Source organism: Fukomys damarensis, unplaced genomic scaffold (assembly GCF_012274545.1).
Source record: "Fukomys damarensis isolate Sample0158 unplaced genomic scaffold, DMR_v1.0_HiC HiC_scaffold_4, whole genome shotgun sequence".
Classification (NCBI taxonomy): domain Eukaryota; kingdom Metazoa; phylum Chordata; class Mammalia; order Rodentia; family Bathyergidae; genus Fukomys; species Fukomys damarensis.
The window spans coordinates 59,413,299-59,434,858 of NW_022900916.1; the positions used below are offsets into that span (position 1 = coordinate 59,413,299).

Below are 21,560 nucleotides of genomic sequence, written 5' to 3' on the forward strand. Positions count from 1 at the left end.
CTGGTTCAGATCCTTGCTTCGTCACTCATCAGCTAAACGAAAGGTAGATGAAAGCTCTGGACAAGCGAGGAAGCCCTCTAACCCTCAAGTTCCTTGTCTTGAATGGGTATCAATCATGGAGCATTAGGGTAATGAGGCAAGGCTGATGCTTGTAAATATACTTGTAAATACTTGCAAAGCATGGCAGATCATAGCTTATCCTGTCTGAGGCCACCCTACTTTCAGTTTATCTTTTTTACTGATCGTAATAATGCTTATATGTGTACAAAGTGAGAGAGGGGCCATCTACAAATGTTTTCAATTCAAGATTCTTTAAGACCGTATAGTTGAAGATCATTTCTGCTAGTGAACCAGAAGAGCCACACTCACTATTTTTTAATATGGGCACATGAATTAATTTTAGCTGCTTGAGCAATCCAATGACCTTGGCTTTAACCCAAATATTACTGTACTACCGCTCAGTTTTCAAAACTTAGCTTGAATAAATGAGTGTATCCCACTGAGATAAAAATGTTTTCTTTATTCAGTAAGCATGGAAGAGTTTCAAGCAACTCCTCAGTGGTGCGGTGCCTGTCTGTTCAGGGTCCCAGTTCAACCCACTTGGAGTTCGTCAGTCCTGATGTCCCGAGAGGCCTACACATGATAATTGTCTGGCTCTTAGGCTTGGGGCGAATCTCCCTCAAATAATTTATAATTTTAAAACAACTCTTTATATGACTATTTAAGGGTACTGGTAGATCACTGTATCTTTCCATATAATCTCCGGATTGATTAAGCTTCATTTATAGTAAATGCTTTAATTCTCTGTGGCGATTTTGCTGCTTTAATATTTATAATATGCTAAATGCTTTTCATACATTGTCTTACTTCATTAAAGATATTCATATTATAATATTCTGTATGAGAAAAACTGAAGCTCAGTAATGCTAAAGAGATTTGTTCAAAATCGCAAGGGTTATAAGTGACAGGAAGGGCCAGGAACTTCAAAGTGTTGCTACATTGACCTTATTCTGCTTTTTTCTTGATTCATCATAACCGTCCACTCACTGAGTCAAAGTTCTTACAACTTGACATGGTAGAGGTCCAAGCACATGTGTTCATTTTATAGCACATGAAGGGATTCCTGAGAAGTGGTCTGACTTCAATTTCAGGGTGTGCCGGGAATATCTGCTCCAGAGGTGAATACCACAGCAAGGCTCCCAGGCTCAGCTGCTTCGAGGAACCGGCTAGAAGGCGAATCCCTCTCATGGCAGAGCCTCCTCCTAGTCCTGTCTGCAACTGAGTCTTTCCTCACGGGTGGGGTTCGCACACGCCAGCCCCCAGGACTGTGTCAGTGGATCCAGAACACACACATTTATACAACCTTGTAACATAAACTTCCTTCAATTTCCCTAAAATAGGTTTGTAATTTTATCAGCTGACAAAATTGTTATATCTATATCTTAACAAATGAAGTTGTCATTGTCTTCAAGTGTATGAACATTAAGAATCCTATTTTTTTTGGCAGGGCTAAAGGGAAACCTTTATTTATTTATTTTCTCTCACTAAGTTTATCGGTACATTTTAGGTATACGATACAGTTTCATTTATCACTGGGATCTTGTACCTTTACCTGACAGGTCTTGGTTCTTGTTTTTCCTCCTTGTCCCGGCCCTCCCTTCCCACTTCCACTCTTCCCTATTTACAAAGACTTTGTTTCCTTTTTTTACCCTTTTCTCATATGTTTTTCTTTTCCCTTCTTAGCTTTCCCCTACCCCTCCTCCTTCCCCTGCACCTTTAGACCTTTTCTTCCTATTACCCAATATCAATTATATATTTTGATCCTTTTTTTTACACTTTTACTTTTTCACACCAGAGAAACTATGCAGTATAAATGTGTAATACTGTATAGTTTCTCTGGTAAGAAAACGATCACATTCCTTAGTTTTGAGTAAAGCCTTAGCAGCTCATAATTCTTTCAGTCAAAGATGCAAGCTAAAGAGTGGGGGAAATCCCTCTGTAGCGTTGTTGTTATAGCTCCCTTCCCCTCCAATTAGGGTGTGATCCCATCCTGGCTCTTCAGTTCTACTCTGGGATACATTTCCTGCCACCCCACCATCCCTCCCGAATGCCCTGTGCCTGTACACTGGACACATTCATTTCTGTCCCTGACCCATGTGATAGCAGTCATTCATTTTCATGTCTGTCTTTCCTGACTCGACCATAAACTTGCATATTTCTTATTATCTCTGCATCCAGGCGCGCAGTTTGATGTCAGATACGGAGCAGACACTAAATGAGTGTTCATAGGAAGTCAGAGGGGGATAAAAGAACAGCGGAGAGGAGAGGAAAGCAGATACAGAAGAATACTGTAGAAGATATAGAAGAATATTGTAGAAACAAATGAGAACTTATATGATCTATGTCCTGACTCTTGTGTCATTATTATTAAATCATATTGTATACCTTGCTTTGGCAATTTATTCCAAAATTAGAAGCATTAATGAAAAACTTAAATTACTAAACTGAATTTACATAGGGCTTCAGATAACTATATCCAATATCATCTAAGAAGTACAATAAAGCTTCATGTATTTGGTTTGTGACCATGTTTAATAAATACAGAGAAAACTCAAGTGGAGTGAAGTCCCTAAACAGCAGTACCAGCCCAGCTGGGGAGCGGCTAGCAAGGAAACCCATGTCCCCACCCCAAAGCTGCTGACCCACCAACTTTGGGAGTGGGGCAGAGCAATCTGCATTTTCATAAGCCTGCTCGCACTCCCCTCATCCCAGTTCCTAGAATACTGGTGTCTATAAAAGGATGAGCAATACTGGCCTAGACATGGTATATAGTGGAGAGATCAAAACATCAGTGCTGTAAAAATAATCCACTTGGGGTTTCCCACCCAGCAGCCAAATCCCAAAGGATGTGGATTAGTGCCACTGAAAGGGGAGGAATTTTTGGATTAAATATATGAAGCTCTATGAGGCAGGCCAGGTAAAAAGATTAGGAAGAAGACGAGAAGATGAGTGCTAAATCAACTGGCGTGTACAGAACATGAGTAGATGCTTGGCTCTATCCCAAATCTAAAGCTAGAAACTCAGGTGTCCCAGATATCCTGGGCAGTGTAACCACGGCTCCCTCATAAGTTGCTCTGGTTTTGTTTAAAGTGACACAGAGCTCACCTTTCCCCAGGATTGGGGCTCCACTGCCTCCTAAAAGTCCTGGAAGCCTCTTCTCTACCTGGTCTTGTTAATGCATTGAGGAAGGTGACTCAGCAGAGCCATATTTCACCAAAGGGAGAATGTTTCTTCTGAAAGGAAAACTAGGTCTTCCATTTACAACTACCAATCCATTGAAGTTCTACCCATTTGTCTCTGGCTGGATATCATGGACCTCTAGAAGAAAATTACTCTCTTCGTGAGAGTCCCTATGCCTCTTTCTGTTTTGGATTCAATGGACATTTTTGTCTATCCACCCACAAGAAGGTTAACATGGCTTTCTAGCTACTTACAAAGTGTTATGATCTGAGAAAGGAAGGCTGAAGTATGGCTTAAGTGTAGTCTATGATATCTATCAAAGTGCAAACTTACTTCCAAACACTGAAAGGGACCCTTAGCCTATCATTAACAGCATGAGAAATATGTACATTCCCATGGGAATTCTAATATAATTTATGAGGCTCTCCTCCATTTCAGAGATGACAGAAATTTCAAGAAAAAACTTACTGATATTTTAAGATATCACTGATAGTCCAACACTATTTTTAATACGAGAGAAAATGACCTTGCAAAACACACAGGTTTTTTGGCAAAGACAGGACATTCTGACTTTGTCCTTACTCTCTGAAAACACTGCCATTCCTTTCAAATCTCAGGACAACAGAACCTCATTCTCTATCCGTGCTGCATCTGTATCCTAACATATGGAAGAAGGGTTCATTATTTTATTTAAAGTCCTAAAAAAACCCCATCAGTTTGCAAACAAACCATTACTTAGTTCCATTAAAAGTAAAGTTAAGGGATTAAAGTAGGAAGATAATTTTGACAATTTCAAGAACATGAGTGAGGTATGGAAGTCAAAGGGAAGCAAAGCTCTTTGCCCCAGACTTGAGATCAAGGCTGCCTTAATTGTCTTTTATTGAAATAAATTTATATAGTCTAAAATTCCTGTCTCTCCAGGTGTACAACTGAATCATTTTGGAGATAGTCAAAAGTTGTGCCATCATCATCACTATCTAATAATACAACCTTTTGTTTTCCAAAAAATATATTTTGTACCATTTGACAGTCAAATTCCTTTCTCCCTTTCCCTAACACCTGGCAACCATGAACCAATGTATTTTCTGTCTACCTTCATATAAATGAAATAAGGCAATATGTGGACTTTGGGTCTCACTTATTTCACTAATGCTTTCAAAGTTATTAGTGTAACATGTAACAAGATAACATTTTTGTTCATCAATAATATTCCATTGTGTAGACATACATTATTTTGATCCATTCATCAGTTGGTAGAGATTTGAGCTGTTTCTGGCTATTATGACCAGTGCTACTATAAATATTTGTGTACCAGTTTTTGTACAGACATATGGTTTCGATTCCCCTGGGTGTGTATGTCAGGGCAGAATTACTGGATCATTTGGTAGTGCTGTCTTTAACTTTTGAGGAACTGCCGAACTCTTTTCCAAAGTGGCTGCACCATTTTACATTCCTGTGAGGAATGAGGGTTCTGATTTCTCTTCATCCTCCTAATTCCTTACTGTCTTTTTTCTAAATCACAGTATCCTAATAAGCATGAAGTGCTACCTCACTGTGGTTTTCATTTACATTTCTCTAATGGCTAATGATGTCTACTATCTTTTTCAGATGCTTATCAGTCATTTTAATAACTTTTTCTAGAGAAATGATTATTTAAATTATTTGCCCATTATCTTTTCACTATTATTTTTATCCATTTTAGAAACTAGACCCTTGTCAGATATATGACTTACATTTTCTTTCATGCTGAGTTGCTTTTTCTTGATTGCATAAAATTTTTCTATTTGGGGGGGTACATTTTTGCAGTACTGGGAATTGAGTCTAGGGTCTTCATACTGAGCTATATCCCAGCCCTTTCCTTTATTTTTATTTTGAAACAAGGCCTTGTTAAGTTGCCAAGGTGCCCAGGCTAGGCTCAAACTTGTAATCCTTCTGCCTCAGCCTGCCAGAATGCTGTGATTACAGAAATATGCCATACATTTTCCATTTTAATGAAGTCAAATTTATCCATTTTTCATTGGTTGCTTGTGCTTTTGGTATATACACAAAAATTATTGCCTATTCCAAGGTCCTGAAGACTACATTTTTTTTATTGTTTTTATTTTTATTTTATTTTATTTTTTTGGTACTGGGGATCGAACTCGGGTCCTTGTGCTTGTGAGGGAGGCCACTGAACCGCTGAGCTAAATCCCTGGCCCTACATTTTTTTTTCTAAGAGTTTTATAGTTTCAGCTCACACATTTTAGTTCTCTGATCTAGTTGGGATTATTTTTTCATCATATGTATGAGGTAGGGATCCAACTTCATTCTTTGTCCTGTTGTCCTAGTCTTAAAATTTTTTAACATTCAGTGGCAAAGTTGCACACAGAAGGAGGGAAAGGCTTTTATCTTAAATATTCATTGTTGGTGCCACTAGATTCAAGCAGCAGCCAAATTTGATGGTGGGGGGTTGTGTTCAAGGGGAAGGACCCATCACCTGGAAGCCTGGGGCTCATGAAAGCTTGCAAAGTACCTGAGCCTGTCTCTTTATACTGTCATGAAAATCAACAGTCTACCTTAATCAGTCAGATACTACTTATACACCTCATATCGTAATGCACTGATTTCAAGCAACAGAGAATTATATTCGACAAGCTTGATGTTTATGTATCTCATATTTAAGAACAGTGAAAAAATCACATAAATATTACTGTACTATGTCTATAGGACTTGTAAAGGAATGTAGCAGTTTGCAGAATTGGCTTTAGACGACTAAGGTATCAAGTTAGATGCCTGTCATGAATGTTTGATAATACCATAAGCTAAACTTCAAAAATAGTCTTATTTCTGAACAGGTGATACCTTTGTTGATCCAGGAATGATACTGGAAAGTAAAGTTACTAGGTAGGACTAAACTCATATTAGTAGGATTTTTTTTTTCCCAGTACTGGGAATCAAACTCAGGACCATGTGCTCACCAGGCAAGTGCAGCCCCACTGAGCTACATCCCCAGCTCTAGTAAGATGTTTTCAGTGTCAGAATTTAAGAACTTAAACCAAGGCACAGAAAAGGCATAATTAAAATGTGCTTCCATCATCTAAGAAAGTCTCCAAGTTTTATAAAAGGTACATCATACAGGAGCTTCAAAAATGGCCTCAAATGACAGTTTCATCATCTTAAATAGCTGAGAGCTATAATGATTACCATACATTGATTAGATCTGGTGCGGGACATGGGTGTATGCAGATAAAGTGGCAAAGTCAGGAGCTTGGGTCAGAAACCAGTGTGCAAGACACTCAAAAGCCAGGAAACCAAAAAAGGGGGGGTGGGGTAATTGTAATAATGTGAAGTTTCTGGAGTAGCAAGGAATCCTGAAAGTCAACAGAGAAAATTAGGAACAGATTTTCTTAGAGGCAAGGAGTCATTTGGCCAGAAGCCAATGTAGGTCAAAGCCAAGGAATTAAAAAAAAAAACAGTCTACATTGGGCTTACATTCAATTTTGCTGATTTTTATTCCCATTTATTTGCATGTGGATGTTTAATCCCTGGGGTACATTAAAGGTATTGCCAGAGATTTTTCTAGTATTGCTTCTAAAATTTCTTTAGGTAAATTTCTCAGAGATGACCTCCTCAGACTGAAGGTGATAACAGAGCCATTTCCTTCTCTGCACAATATTTTAAGTGAGTGAAGTAATGTCTTGGACAGCTGGCAAAGGCCAAGGCCATTTATCCACAAGCAGAAACCATGTTCGAACAAGGTATTATACCAGGCCCTCACAAAACAAGAAGTAGGACATAGAACTTGAGTATCGAAAGGCAAATAAGAATGAAAGGTAACAAGTAATGAGAGACAACATGGGTGAGTCACAAACAAGTGGGCTAAAAGAATATAATGGCCAGATTGCTATGTCTGTGCATAAATGAGGCCCGTGGCGCTGAGAAGAGGACAGATCTGAAGGTTGAAAGTTACCCAGGATCCAGCTAAGTGGGAAGAAATGGGGACAATGACTCAGGGAGGTGGCCCTGCATATACATGAGTATGGAGACTGAAAAGTTCTGAGGGAGAAGCAATGGGAGAAGTATTGAGAGAGTCACACTGAGGCCAGATTATTAGAGACTTCTAATAACAGGACAAAGAATCTGGCCTTTGGGTAGACAATGAGGAGAGGTTGAAAGTTGTTGATTAAGAAACAACAGTTGCAATGTAACATTTAAAGCATGTTATTATAACAGCTACGTGGAAAATAAAATTTAAATCCAGCTCTTGGACAAGTCAGCTACCAGAAACTATGTGTGGCAAGTGATTAGAACACAAAAGATGAGTATAGAGGGAAAAAAAATAGAAAAAAGATGAGAAATAAAGAGGGATGGGAAGGCATGCTCAGGAACCAATCAGAGAATGCAAGCAGAGATCAATTCAGAGGGAACATCCAGAAAAATGACAACTAGATTTGTTGTGGTCAGTGGTTGAATGAGGCATGAGATTCAGTTCAGGTGAGGAGAGTTCACTTGGAATGGAGAGGCTGCACTGTATAGACTCTGGAATATATTTAAGGATAGACTTTCATAATTAACTTGATGTGAACAGTAAAGGGAAAGGAATGAGAAATTATTTCAAAGCTTCACACTTTATCAGAAGAAATGTTCATTGTGTAGTTGGAAGATATAGGATAATCCAGAGAAAGTTCTGCTTTGGGTAAGAACTGAGTACTTTGTCAGAGTTTGTGGGGAAGAACTCTCCAGTTACAAGACCAAAGCTTAGAGAAGACAAAACTGAAGATGTAACCCTTAGGAACCATCTACTGAGAGTCACATGAGAACATACTGCATCCACAGAAAAAGAACACGAGAAACCAAGGGCACAGAAGACTGCGAAACATGAAAGAGGTTTTCTTAAACTGGTGAATTTGTTTCCCGAATCCTGTGCTCTGGTGCCATTAGGCATTGAAGCATGACATGTCCAGGGTGGATTTCTAGAGTTGGGAATGGGACACATGGGGAGCAAAGGAGCAGTGGACACTGCAAAAAGGAAAGATCTGAGTTCCTTTGTCCCAGACCCAGAGTGGGTCTTTTCCTCCAGGGACTGGGGGTGGCTAGGTAGCTGGCCTTTTCTAGATACTTCAAGAAAGATGTTTTCATTGTTCTACAAGCACATTTTAAAAATCATTTTAGGAAGTGTTTATTTCATTTCCATGATATTTGCTTCTAACTGTGCAGAGATATTAGCTTGGCAGCTAAACTATTTTTCCTGAACAGAAGCAAATGTCAACTCTGGCTCGGGAAATAGGCACAGCCAGAGGGTTTGCCTTGAATTTCATAGCACAAGTAAACCCTGCAATATTTCTGGGTTGAAAGAAGAGTCAAAATAATCATGGTTATACTAGAAGTTGGCAACATTGTTGGAGGTTCTGCTATCAAGTGCCCACTTTAGAGAGGAAATAGAAAGTTCAGACTAATAGAGACAGATGGTACGTATTTTCTCCAATATTATGTACAAATGATATGATATAAAAAATTTTAGGATCGATGTTTTATTTCCTTGAGATTTTTTAAACAAGCTTCCATAGGCTAAATTATGACCAAATAACTGAGTACCCACAGTAAAAGTATACCTCCTTAGCAAACGGTCTTCAGAAAGACAGATAAAGAGAAAGACAGACAGGCAGGAAGAAAGATAGACAAAAGAGAAAGACAGAAAGCAACAGAAATACAGGAAAAAACATTTGACAAAACTTGGGAAATAAGCCACAGTAGGGTTCCTTCATCAAGACTATTCAAACTATTACTGCTCTGTTAGGCAAATGGCAGTAACTTTAAAATGTAAAAAGAGACCAAGAACCGCCTAATTATATTTTTCTAATGCCTACATCAGCAGTGATCTTATAGGAGTGGTTTTACTTATTCTTTTGATAGGGTGATTTGTTTTACTAGAGCAGTTTGTGATGGTGTCTGGCAGAGTAAGGAAGTAATATTCACTCTCTCTTTCAGCCAGAATACAGAAAAGCTTCAGAAAACCAAGCTACCACCTATTAACAGTATCTCTTAAGGACCGAAAGAAATTATCACTTCCATTCAGGGAAGGAGCTGCCAAATTCTTGCCTATAACTTCAATTTTCCCTCAGTCTCTCTTTGCTTCCAAATATTCAATCAAGGATTTAACATGAAGGAAGATTGAAAAATAGGGTAACTGTTTTAAACTTCAAGAAAATGTCTTACAGTAGAAGACAGATTGCCATTAATTCGCCTCAGAAATACTCCTCTTCACTTGGAACACACTTACCTGATCATTCCTGCTGCTTTCTGAGGCACTTCAGGAAGTCTTCTTCTATGAGCGTCTTTTCAAGGTGTGATTAAAAAAATATGGTAAATGCTGCTGCCAAATGCCATCCAAAGGAACAGGAGGCTTACAGAAAGGTTAGAGTGTGTCCTTATCCACGTTATTTACTGGATCTGGGACCATTTGATTTCTGCCTCTTCCCCCAAGCCAAAGTGACCATGAAAAGTAAATGTTTAAAATCAGTCGGGGACATCGAGGCAGCCATTAGAGCACACAACTAGAGACACTCATAAAAGAGGATGTTCAGGAACCAAAAACATTTTAAATATAATCTTTCCCACAAATTTTCCCATTGCAATTCCAAATTGCAACAATACACTCATTCACTTTCCAGCTTATAGAGGTTCTATGATATTTTAATTTGTTCTTTCTATCACACCATTTTTCCCCCCTTTAATCAGTGTCAATTCAGTTAATCTGTAAAATAACTCCAAAAAGCAAAGCTCTTTTAATTCTTTTGTAGGTACCCACTCGGGAGAAAAAAAACAAAAAACTTGAGTTGTACTTATTTTCTCAGTTTATTTACAACTTTCTTGTGGAAGCTGTTTTTAAATGTTATACCAGCTCTCATATTTCCCTCTGCTGATATTTACTTTGTTGATCACATAGTTAACATACAAATCCAGAATCAAGTGGCAAAACATTTGTTCCTTGATCCAAGATGGAGTGACAGAAGCTAGACTCATTCTGCAAGCTAAAATAATTTTTAAAAATAAATGGACAGTAGTTTGAAAGTACAGCTTATAAGATACTAGAGGTTTGACAGTGAAGGAGAGTGACATGTGGGAGAGGGAAAACAAGCAATACGAGCCCTACTATTTCCCCTAGTTCATGGCACTGGAATATTCAGGTCATTGTACAGAGATGGAACCCAGATGAAACTCAAATTCTCCCGAAATTGAAGAGGAAGAGTTCAGGAGGAGCAGCCAGTTAGAATTCACAGGGCAAAACAGCAGAAGAAAACTGCACAAAGTAAAAACTCAGGTTTGCAAAAGGGTATGACTGAGGACTGAGTTCAGTCCTGATACAAGTAGCTATTGAGAGAAACTAGCTGGGATCAATGAGAGAATTAGCTGAAAGGATTATAGGAAACAGTTCTGGGCTCTTTAGAAAGAATTGGAATGCTTCTTGTTATGAGGCAGAAAAAAAGTCAAGATTTATAAGAAATCATTAAGAACACATACAAGAGTCATGCCTCGGTGGCAGAAATAAGTACCTCTGGGTTAAGCATTGCTAAATGACTCATTTTAAAATATTATTTTTAAAAGCAAGACCTGAAAGGATGAAATTGTTTTCAAGTGAATTTACTACATCTCAGAAGAAATCTCAAGATATTTGTAGGGCTTCACATATATTCAACACCTAACAAAATAATACTCACAATGCCCGATATCAATAAGAAATTACCAGCTGGTATGGGTTGTCCCCCCCAAAGCCTTATGCACTCATAGATGGAGCTTCTTGGAAGAGGCTGCGTGTAGGGTGTGTGAATGTGGATCAAGTGTGTGTGGATTAAGGGTGTGATAATTAATTTCACTGATTGGCTGAGCATACTTCTAGGTGTGAAAACGGGAAGCCCCACCCTAGGTGTGTGTGGTAGCAGCCAGAAGGATTTTCCCTTTTATCTGCTGCTGCTTGCTGCTTTCTGCCTATGTTGCCACAGACTCTGTCTCCTCTGCGATGCCCTTCTACCGGGCTGGCCTGGCCCAGAACCAGCTGATTATGGACTGAAACTGCTACAAATTGTGAACTGAAATAAACCCTTCTTCCTTTACTTGTAAGTGTTGGGTATTTTGTTGGGTATTTTGACACCAGCCATGAGGGAGAACATCATCAACAAGATGGCAAAATAGGAGACTTGACACCTCTTCCTCCAACCACTGGTGAATCAAACATATACATGAATCAATTTCTTCTGAAAAAGTCCAGAAACTGGTGAGCAATTCTTATATACTGGACAACTGAGAAATTCCCATGAAATCAGCAGGAAAATCAGTAGGATAAGCTGAGACACAGTCTCACCATAAATCCCATCCCTGGCACTGCAATCGTCATGCACTCAGAGAGGAACCCTTATCCCTCAGCTCCTCTGTGAGGAGTTAAGGGTTTGTAACACAAATCTTGAGACTAGTGTCTCAGTTTTCACAGGTGCTACCACAGGGACTGACTCCTAATGTGCCTATTTCTGAAAGCTGATGGGGCCCAACATTCACTAGTTCCCTGGAACAGCAGAGAAAAAAGAGGTACTGCTCACTACTGATCTGAGGTCTACAGAGAACACAGCAGCAATCTGAAATAGCTCTACAAAGCTTTCCAGAGACCTCTCCCTAGATGAGGTTATATTGCACAAGTGGTGTCTTGACTTTTCCAGCTTCTACCTAAAGATTTGACTTTTTACTTGCCAGTCTCTTGGAGCTGACAGGGCAGGTAATCACTAGTCCTGGGGAGTTTAAATCAGCATGTGGGTTACTTCCTGTGGCTCCAAGAATATTATGCCTTGCAAACCTATCCCTCAAAAGTTAAGGGGAGATAAAGACAAACAAAGTAGAAGGAGTTCGCTATCACCAGATCTGGTTTACAGTGAATCCTAAAGAGAGTTCTTCTAGATGAAATGAAAACAAAAAGGCCAAAAAGCAGCACAAGAGCGAAAGAAAGTGTGAAATTCATTGGTACAAGTAAACATATAAATGAAAACATGAACATGTTTTTCTAAATGGGAGTAGTTAAATAGCTTTTAACACAAGCATAAAACTAAAAAGACAAAAGCATTTAAATAGGTATAACTAAATTGTGTTAATAGCTACACAATACGAACAGATAAGAATTGTGATATCAAGAGCACATACAATGGGAGAGGAGAGATGAAAGTGTAGCTTTGTATATAAAGTAAATTGTTTAAAGGAACTGTTAAAACTGCAAGATATTTTATGTATTTTATGGCAATCATAAAAAATACCTGTTACTCAAACAAAAGAAAAATGTAACAAATTATACCAACACAACAAAATCAAAGGAAGACAGCAAGAGCTATAAGACAAACAGAAAATAGCTAATAAACTGAGAATATTAAACTCTTTCCTATCAATACTTATTTAAGTGTAAATGGTTAAAATCAATGTCCAAGAGATAGAGACTGCCTGAATGAATTAAAACAAAAAACAAAAAATGATGCAAATATATTGTTTCTATAAGAAACCTCACTTTAAAGTCAAAGACACACTTAGCCTGAAAGTGAAGGGATGGAAAAAAATATTCTTGAAACCAGTAAGGAAAATAAAGGAAGAATAGTTATGTCTCTATCAGACAAAATGGACTTTCAATCAAAAAAAGTCTCCAGAGACAAAGAAAGTCACTACAAATTGATAAAAAGTGTCAATTCAAAGGAAGATGTAACAATGGTAAATAAAGACACACTAAATGCCAGGGTATCTAAGAATGTAAATTAAATATTGGGAGATCTGAATGGAGAAACTGGCAGCAATGCAATAAATAATGATAGGAGATTATAATATTTTGCTTTCAACATCAAGATAGAAAACCATTAAAGAAACAGAGAACATAGACAATGCTATAGACCAACTAGACCTAACAGACATATACAGGCATACCCAGTACACACTCTTCAGAATATATGTTCTCCATAAGTACACATAGAACCTTCTTCAGTATAGATGACATGTTATGCCACAAATAAGACTTAATACATTTAATAAGATCAAAATCATACCAGTACATATTATGACCAGAATTAAACCAGAAGCCAGTAACAGAAGGGAAACTGGGGAATCCACAAGTAAAGAGACTTTAAGCTAAATTAAACTACACATTGAGCAACATTGGGTCCAAGAAAATAATCAAAAAAGTATTTGTAAAACAATCTTGTGGTCAAAGGAAATATAAACAACACGTCAAAACTTATGGACTACAACAAGACTAATTCTAAGAAGAAAGATTATAGCAATAAAATCCTACATGAAAAAGAAGAAAGATCTCAAATAAACAATTGAATATTATACACCAAGGAACTAGAAAAATAACTAAGGGTGAAATTAGAAAAATGATGAAATAATATAGATCAAAGTAGAAATATATCAAATCTACGTAATTTTAGTTTCAACTAAAAAATTACTAAACATGCAAAGAAGCAAGAAAATGTTACTGAAATGAAGAAATAAGCTAATACATTGATACTGACCTAGAGTTAAGAGAGGCAATGAAAAAGCAAAAAAGTATGTAAAGCTACATTTTATGTGTTCAAAAATAGTATAAACATGACAGATATTAAGAAGATTGAAATTTAATGTCTAGAAATAAAATTAAAATAGGTGATATTAAAAATTAATGGGTAGGCTTCATAGAAGATTAGAAATTGCAAAATGAAAGATTACTGAACATGAAAACATATTAATAGAAACTAAAATAAGATTCAGATAGAAAAGAAAAAATAAATGGAGGAAATAAGCTGCCGGAAAAACTACAAGCTACCTCATCTACATGTGGTTTGAATTCCTAGGAAAGAAAAGACAGAGAGAAAAATCTTTAAAAAAAATAGTGGTTAATTTCTATATATTTGCTGAAATCTATAAACTTACTGATCCAAGAATCTAAAGAAATTCCAAATACATGAAGAATGAACAAAAAGTATGACTACATACATCATAATTAAATTGCTGGAAATAAGTGTAAAAGAGTACAACAAAAAAGCAGTCAGAAAAAAAGCATGTTTCATACAAGTGATTAAAGATAGAGACAGCAGCAGATTCTTGGTAAAAAAAAAAATACAAGTGAGAATACATTGCAATATTTTTAAAGTATTGAAAGGAAAAGACTGTTAAAGGGAACTGCATCCTCACTGAATAAACATTTGAAAAACAAAGATATAAAAGCAAACCCTAAGGATGTAATAAAGACTAGAAAGAAATAAATAGCTACAAAAAATTTTACCAGTTCTTCACTATAAGAAGTTTAAAAGAGTTCCATCAGGTGGAAATAGAGTCACACCAGGCAGAACTAAATGTTATTGTTTATTGTTGTCTAAATTTAAGTTGAGAAGCATCTAGCCATATTTCTTAGGAGACAAATTTTATTAATATCAGGTAGAAAATATGATTGTACATACAGATTTTCAGACATTAAAAGGGTAAGTAAATATCATATGCAATTAGGCCAATAAATGTGCCAATGAAAATAAATTAGGCTTATTACTTGAAAGATTCAAAACAGAAAAATATAATCTCAATAGTGCCTTTACTGTTAAAGTTGTTTAATTCATACTTTCAAATGTTCTTTATAATAAGATTCCAAACCCAAATGACTTCACAGGTGAGTTTTATACTAACAAATATTTAAGGAATCATTTGAAATTAATATCATCTCACCAAGTGCATGCTCCACAAACAAATTTATCACTTGAATTTGCTGAATTTAAAATGATTTTCTTTCTGAAGGACACTATAAAGAAAGTGGAAATGACAAGCCACAGATTGTGAGAAAACGTTCACAAACTTTAAATCGGATAAAGGAATGCTTTCAGAACACATAGTGAATTCTCAAAACTCAATAATGAGAAAATAACCTGATTAAAAAACAACATATAAGAGTAAAATATTTATGAGGGCATTTCCTCAGAGAAGATGTGAAGAAAGAAAATAAGCACATGATGAGATAATTCAAGAGCATTTGTTGTCAGGAAAATACAAACCAAAAAACCCACAATAGTATACCAGGATAGTGCTGTACTAATGGTTAAAAAGTTCGTAAGTGTTTTGAAGTTCAAGTGTTTTCAAGAATACAGAGGAATGAGGCTCTCAGACACTGTAAGAAGGAATGTATCATGGTAAGAAAATGAAAATTTTTAAATAGTTAAATATACATCTATCATATTATTTAGCCATTCTACTTGGAAGTATATTCTCTAAAGAAAGGAAAGCACATATCTACAAAAATATTTGTACATGAATGTTTATAGCAGTTTTCTTTGTTATTGCCATGATTTTAAAAGTCCAAATGCACATCAAAAAGTGAGTGGGTAAAAGAAACTGTGGCATATTCATTCAATGGAGCACCACTTGGGAACAAAAAGGAACACGCTGTTGAGAGATATTTCATATGAATGGATCTCAATTATTCTGAGTGAAAATCAGCCAAAAGAGTCCCTCTGACATGACGTCACTTTACAACATTCTAGGAAACTCAAACTACTGTGCAGTGAGAGCAGATCCACTGTTCCTCAGGCTCAGGCAGCCTTGGGGAGAAGTAGGACTGTGTCTCACAAGAGGGATACAAGAAAACTTTACATGAGCATGCTCCCTTGATGACGGTGGTAATTCTGTGGATGATGGTGGTAATTTTGTGTCACAACATCAATCTGAATAATTTAAATATGTGTCACTTGTTTCATGTTAATTATACTTCAATACTGCTGTTCAGTCAGGGGTCACACAACTGTGGCCAGTCCTGTGCCTCTGCTGAAAAAAAGGAACTAAAGCTGTCTCTAGAAAAATCTTCTTGCTTATTTGAAGCATATTTTATAAAATTATGTATGTGTCATGCATGTAAGGATTATTGAAAAGAAATATTTTAATGGAGGCAGCATTTGAAATTGCAACATGACTTAATCTCCTCTCAAATATTTTTGGAACATTCCTTCCAAACTCTCTAAGATGAGCCACTCACTGTGAATGGAGTCTTACCTCTTTGCTTCTCTCTGAGTCTGCTGTGAAGTAAAATGTGGTAGGTAAGACGGGAGCTACAGATTTGCTCTCTATGTAGAATAATCTGCACAGTTTACAGTGAGATTTGCTTGGAAAAAACAGGACACAAATGGGATACAAATGGGAAAATTCCTAACTGTTCCACATCAGCAAGTGTTTTTTAGCAATGCTGCAATCCATCTAAAATTCCATTAAGTTAATAAAGGGGAGTCTCTGCCAGTTCCTTGCTTCTATTTTTTTAACACACTGATATATTGAAGAATTATAGTCTGAATGTCTCCTAAACCATGTAGGGACAGTAGGAGTCTTAGGTGGAATTAGATTAGGGACCAGGGCCCTTGAAGACATCTCTGCAGCTCAGTAAGCAGCAGATAGCAGAGCTGACAGTTTGGTTTTGACACCTGCCTTTGTGTAGCTACACTGAGCTGGCGGCCTGTGGTTTCGACAACCCCTTGTTTGTAGCTATGCTGTTCCCCCTAAACCCCTCTTTAAGTAAGTTGCTTCTCAAAAAATGTTTCCCTTCCAAATTCCCCTGCCAGCCTACTTACTCTGGCCCCTAGCAACAAGTTTAGTAACCAATCAAGTGTCAGCCCTCAAGGGGGTGGATACAGGGCCCCTACTCCATAAAACAGGACCATGGCCCCAGATTCCATGGTGTCCCAGCTCTGAGCACCTCACGCCTTACCTGGGGTGGCTTTCTACTCTTTCTGCAATACCTATAATAAAAGTACTTCTGCCTTGCACTAGACTTCTCTGATTATTCCTCCTCTTTCTATGTGGGAGAAAGAGACAAGCTGGGCCAGGGCGAGTCTGGTGAACCACTGGATATAACAATCACAATGTGCTATATATTCATTGTTTCTCTGAATTAAGTCAATTTTTTTATTCTTTAGATAATACAAATTGAACTACAATAAACTATGTTATCAAAAGAGTAAAAAAAAAAAAATTCATGACTAAAACAAAAAGACCCTGTGTCAGTTACCTAAATAAAGTATTAGGTAAAATATTTCCTTGGTTTAGCATTGAGTCAGCCAAACAGTTTGTGCATATAAAGAGACCCGGGAAAATGGCATTGAACCTGACATGAAGGCAGTCCTTCAGCCTCTTTCCGCATCCAAGGAGGCACTGAAGTTCATAGAATCCCAGAGATGCATGTCTAGGAATCCTAGAAATTCAAATTAATGCTCACTGCAGATATTAGATTTATATTTAGAAAGAAAAAAAACTAAGTTTCATAAAAGGCTATAATAAAATGTGTTATTTATAGCAGAGATATCCAGTGGCATTCTGGTAAATGCTTCATAATTGGCTTGAAGGTGGGGGAACTGGACAAGCCCTGTTTTGCAGTGATTGTCAATTTTTGTGTTGTAAATATGCTTACCACGGGTGATTTCGAGTTGATTTATTGAATAAGAAGTTGTAAAGTGTACAGTCAGCCCTCTTGGGCTTGATAGTGAGCCAGAACAAGCACTCCAGGGGAAACTTATCATGTGTGACTAAAACTAACTCCAATCTTATAAGAGAAAGTCCTAGAATATGCTAGGAATATGTTTTGTCCTTTGTGGATGAATTTTTAACTCTGATGATATCTTTTAACCTTGAACAACACATTTCCATTTGACGTTATCTTTATGAGATACTTGCTACCTAACATCAAATATTTGAAGTATTGCTAAGATTGAGGCATTTAACAAAGTTGCATTTATTTAACGGGAATCTCTCTAAACAAAACAACTCCAATTAAGAGCTTATTGTGAATTCTCTAAAGAATGAAAAGGTAACAAACAAGATGTCTTAATACCAATCTTAGACAAAATTAACCCAGGGCAATTTGTTAGTAAAAGGAGAGAAGGATTAGGATAAAGTCAAATGCATCTCCCATTCCAGAACTTGTTTATCCCACAACTAAGTAGAGCTGTCAGTTCGTTTGTATTTTTGTTTTGAGGCAGTATTGCTTTGCAATAATAGGAGTTAATAAGGAACATCAAAAGCCTTCTTTTTGTGGAGTTTCCCACAAAGAGAGACTTTCTCAAAGGTTTACAAGGAAAACTAACAGAAGGAAACAAACTTTCAAACTGGAAATTCAACAAAAGGGGCGAAAACAAGAGCAACAACAGCTCCAGCATTTCAACACAGCTAGCAAAGAAACAATAAAAGGAGTAACAAAAGAGCAGACATATACCCAAGTTCTGAGTCTGACTGCAGCTGGAGCACTGAGGGGTCTGTGTCCCACTGCAGGGTCCTAATAGGGCGGCACAAAGGAAAAAGAACACAGAGAATTAACAAAAGGGGAGGGCAACAAACCAAACCAAACCAAATCATCATTCATCAAGGTAGTGCATATACAATATACAATACATACACAGAACAGTCCCAGCCCATCCCCCTCCATTCCCAGGAATTGGCGAATGACGAGAGAAAGTGAGAAGCCATCTTTCCCTTTGCACATCTGTTTGATTGGAAACTATGGCTGATTTCTTGGAAGACAGCCACAGCCAAATATTCAAGCTCCATGCACCCACCCACCCTGTGCTTTGTTTTGGTTTGTACCACAGTCTGATTGACGTGAGCATGCAAACTGCTGTATGTCTCCCTGACACCTCAGAGCCCATCCCTGTCTGGGAACTCCAAGTATCTCCCAGGCTCTAGTGAGAACTAGACGCACATGGACCACAGCAGGAGCATCTGCAGATGCAGGACTAGATGGAGCATAGTTTCAGGATCTGGTGAATAAACTGGCTTACTCTAGGCAGTTACTGTAAATATGATACACTAGGTTTAGAAACTTATGAGTATTTTCATGTTTTTCCTCTATGTAGATTACATCAAATGGTCACTACAGATGTCATTTGTCTCTACGATGCCAGAGATTTATATCTTTAAAATATTTCACAGGAGAAAACACAAGAGTACCAGCAATCACCAGGACATCCCAACTCCCTTGATGTTTCTCCTTCAGAATAGAAGGAATAAATAGCTCCAATATAATAAATAGTCCACACATGGAACTTCCTCAGGCAGGCTTTTTACATTTCCTGTACAGAATCAGTTACAGATAAAGCAGGCATGAGGCTCTTTGGGAGACAACTGATGGGCATCCCACCCTTTGGAGTCAAGCATGTTCGACTCAAAGTGGGCCTCCGTGACTCACTCGCGGTGTATGTTGGGCACACTGGATTAAGTTCTCAGGCCCGACACTATCTTGCTTGTTCAATGTGTGGCTCACAGACCAGTGGCATCAGCATCCCCGGGAAGCTTGTTGGAAATGCAGACACTCGGGTCCAATCCCAGATTTACTGACTCCATGCTACAGTTTAACAAGGTTCCCAGGTGATCCGTGGGCTTATTAACATTTGAGAAGTCTTTGTCAGTTATCTTGTCTGTAAAGATTTACCGTGGCCCAAGAAATAATTTATGATCTGCTTGCAGCTATCTTCCAACTTATCTGCAACTGCTCTTCTCCCTCAGTGTCCTCTTTGATATTCTTGCACCAAACATCTAAATGGCTCAGGAATTTGTTTCTGACATAGCTTGGCTCAAATGTCATCTTCTTCACACAGACTCTTCCTTCCCCTGTTCCAGCTAAGTTCTCCTTCCTTATCATTTGTCAGCTCTCGCCCTTACCTTGATCTACTTTCTTGATTCAACTTTACGTATGAGTTTCATCAGTTTATTTCTCACTGACATTTGACTCATAATGGCAGGGGTGGCCGCATCCCTATATTATAGGGATATGTTTATATAATATTTGCTGAAGGAATGAATCTTTCTCTATTTTTCTTACAGGGAATAAATGCAATTATACCTAGAAGGCATAGTAACCATATGATAATCGGTAACTGCGGTTATTGCTACCATGACCTACTCTGTCTTGTTAATGCTTGAGTCAATGCATCATCTACATGACAGATCCCATTATTAGCTTCTGCTGAGAGATGAGGATACAATGCCTCTGCTTCCTTTATTACCTCTGGTTGTGCTCCTGTCTTCTTGCCTGAATGCGCTGAAAGATGATAACTGAAGTCCAGTGACAACACAAACTGGCCACTCTTTCTGACACCAGTGCTTCTCAAACATTTTTGCACATAAAGATTCCTGGATATTATTAAAATGCAGATTCTGGCTTAGTAGGTTTGGGGTGGCCTGAAATTCTGCATTTTGAACAAGTTCTAGGGGATGCTCATCGTGCTGGGCTGTATTAAAGTCTTGACCTGGATAAGTGCTTCTCAGACTGACCTTGAGAACTTAATGACACGCAATACTAATCCCCAGCCCCAGAAATTCAGATTTAGTAGATCTGGAGAGGAGGCGGAGAATTTATACTTCTACCAAGTTCCCAGGTGATATTTACAAGACTGACTAGGGGTTCACCTTTAGAGAATGACTGGGTCCGACCATTGCTTTTTTACCAAACAGAAGACATTACCCATGCTCAACTATATCAGCAACTGAACTTTTGATGTGCCCAAGGCCCAGGCCACCTGCAACCAAGTAAATCAGCCTCTCTGGGGCAGGACCCAGATATCTGTAATTATGAAAGTTCTCTCACTGATTCTAATGTGAGCCAGAGCTTAAAACTACCTCTTTGGGCATATTTTCCACTTGAGAACAGCCACCTGTCCTGTTGTGGACATCGAATCTTTTACTTTGTTTCAAATGGGGGACGCAATGAAATCAATCCATTAAAATAAATTCATATTTGCTGTTCTCATACTTCTGGGGATAGAGCTTAAGGTGTTTCTTCTGCCATGACAGAAGAGCAGCCTTTAGCTTGCGAGGGGTCAACCTCAGTGTGCCCTGCGGTTTCAGAAGGGATGATCTTATTAGATCTTTTCCAAATCCCCAGGCAGGTAAAGAATGTAGTAGCTCCCAGGTGGTCTGGCTGTTCTATTAGTTATTGGACAGATCATATAAGCTCACTGTACATTTAAAAAACAACAATAGTGATTTTTATCAGAATTACTCCCTAAGGAAAGGCACTGATTACTAGCCTGGAGTTTGCATTTTCAACCAGAACAACAAAGGCGATATACGTAACACCTCAGCAAGCCTACCCCGACCCCATCATGCATATATTATCCAACAAAACAGTTAATAGTCATTGTCAGTAACAAGCTGTGGGGTAATGAATAAATCCAAGGGAACCATTAAATGTAACAGTTTTATTTTCTTCTCATTTTTTCATTATTATCCGTGAGGTGGTCAAACTCGCACAGAAGGTACTTCTGTTTCCTTCCTCCCTCTCTCTCTCTCTCTCTCTCTCTCTCTCTCTCTCTCTCTCTCTCTCT

General features: G+C 37.9%; 1 protein-coding gene across 7 annotated transcripts in view; it reads right to left on the bottom strand.

The window, feature by feature from the left end:
- Dync1i1 (dynein cytoplasmic 1 intermediate chain 1) overlaps positions 1-21,560 on the bottom strand; it is a 317,434-nt gene that overhangs the window by 234,991 nt on the left and 60,883 nt on the right. For 5 of the 7 annotated variants that reach the window (XM_033758328.1, XM_010603398.3, XM_033758323.1 and 2 more), the window contains exon 5: positions 18,455-18,514. The exons of the other annotated variants lie outside the window; for them this stretch is intronic. In XM_033758328.1, coding sequence (XP_033614219.1) covers positions 18,455-18,514 — 60 coding nt within the window. The remainder of the gene's footprint in view (positions 1-18,454; positions 18,515-21,560) is intronic. 7 annotated transcript variants of the gene reach the window in all.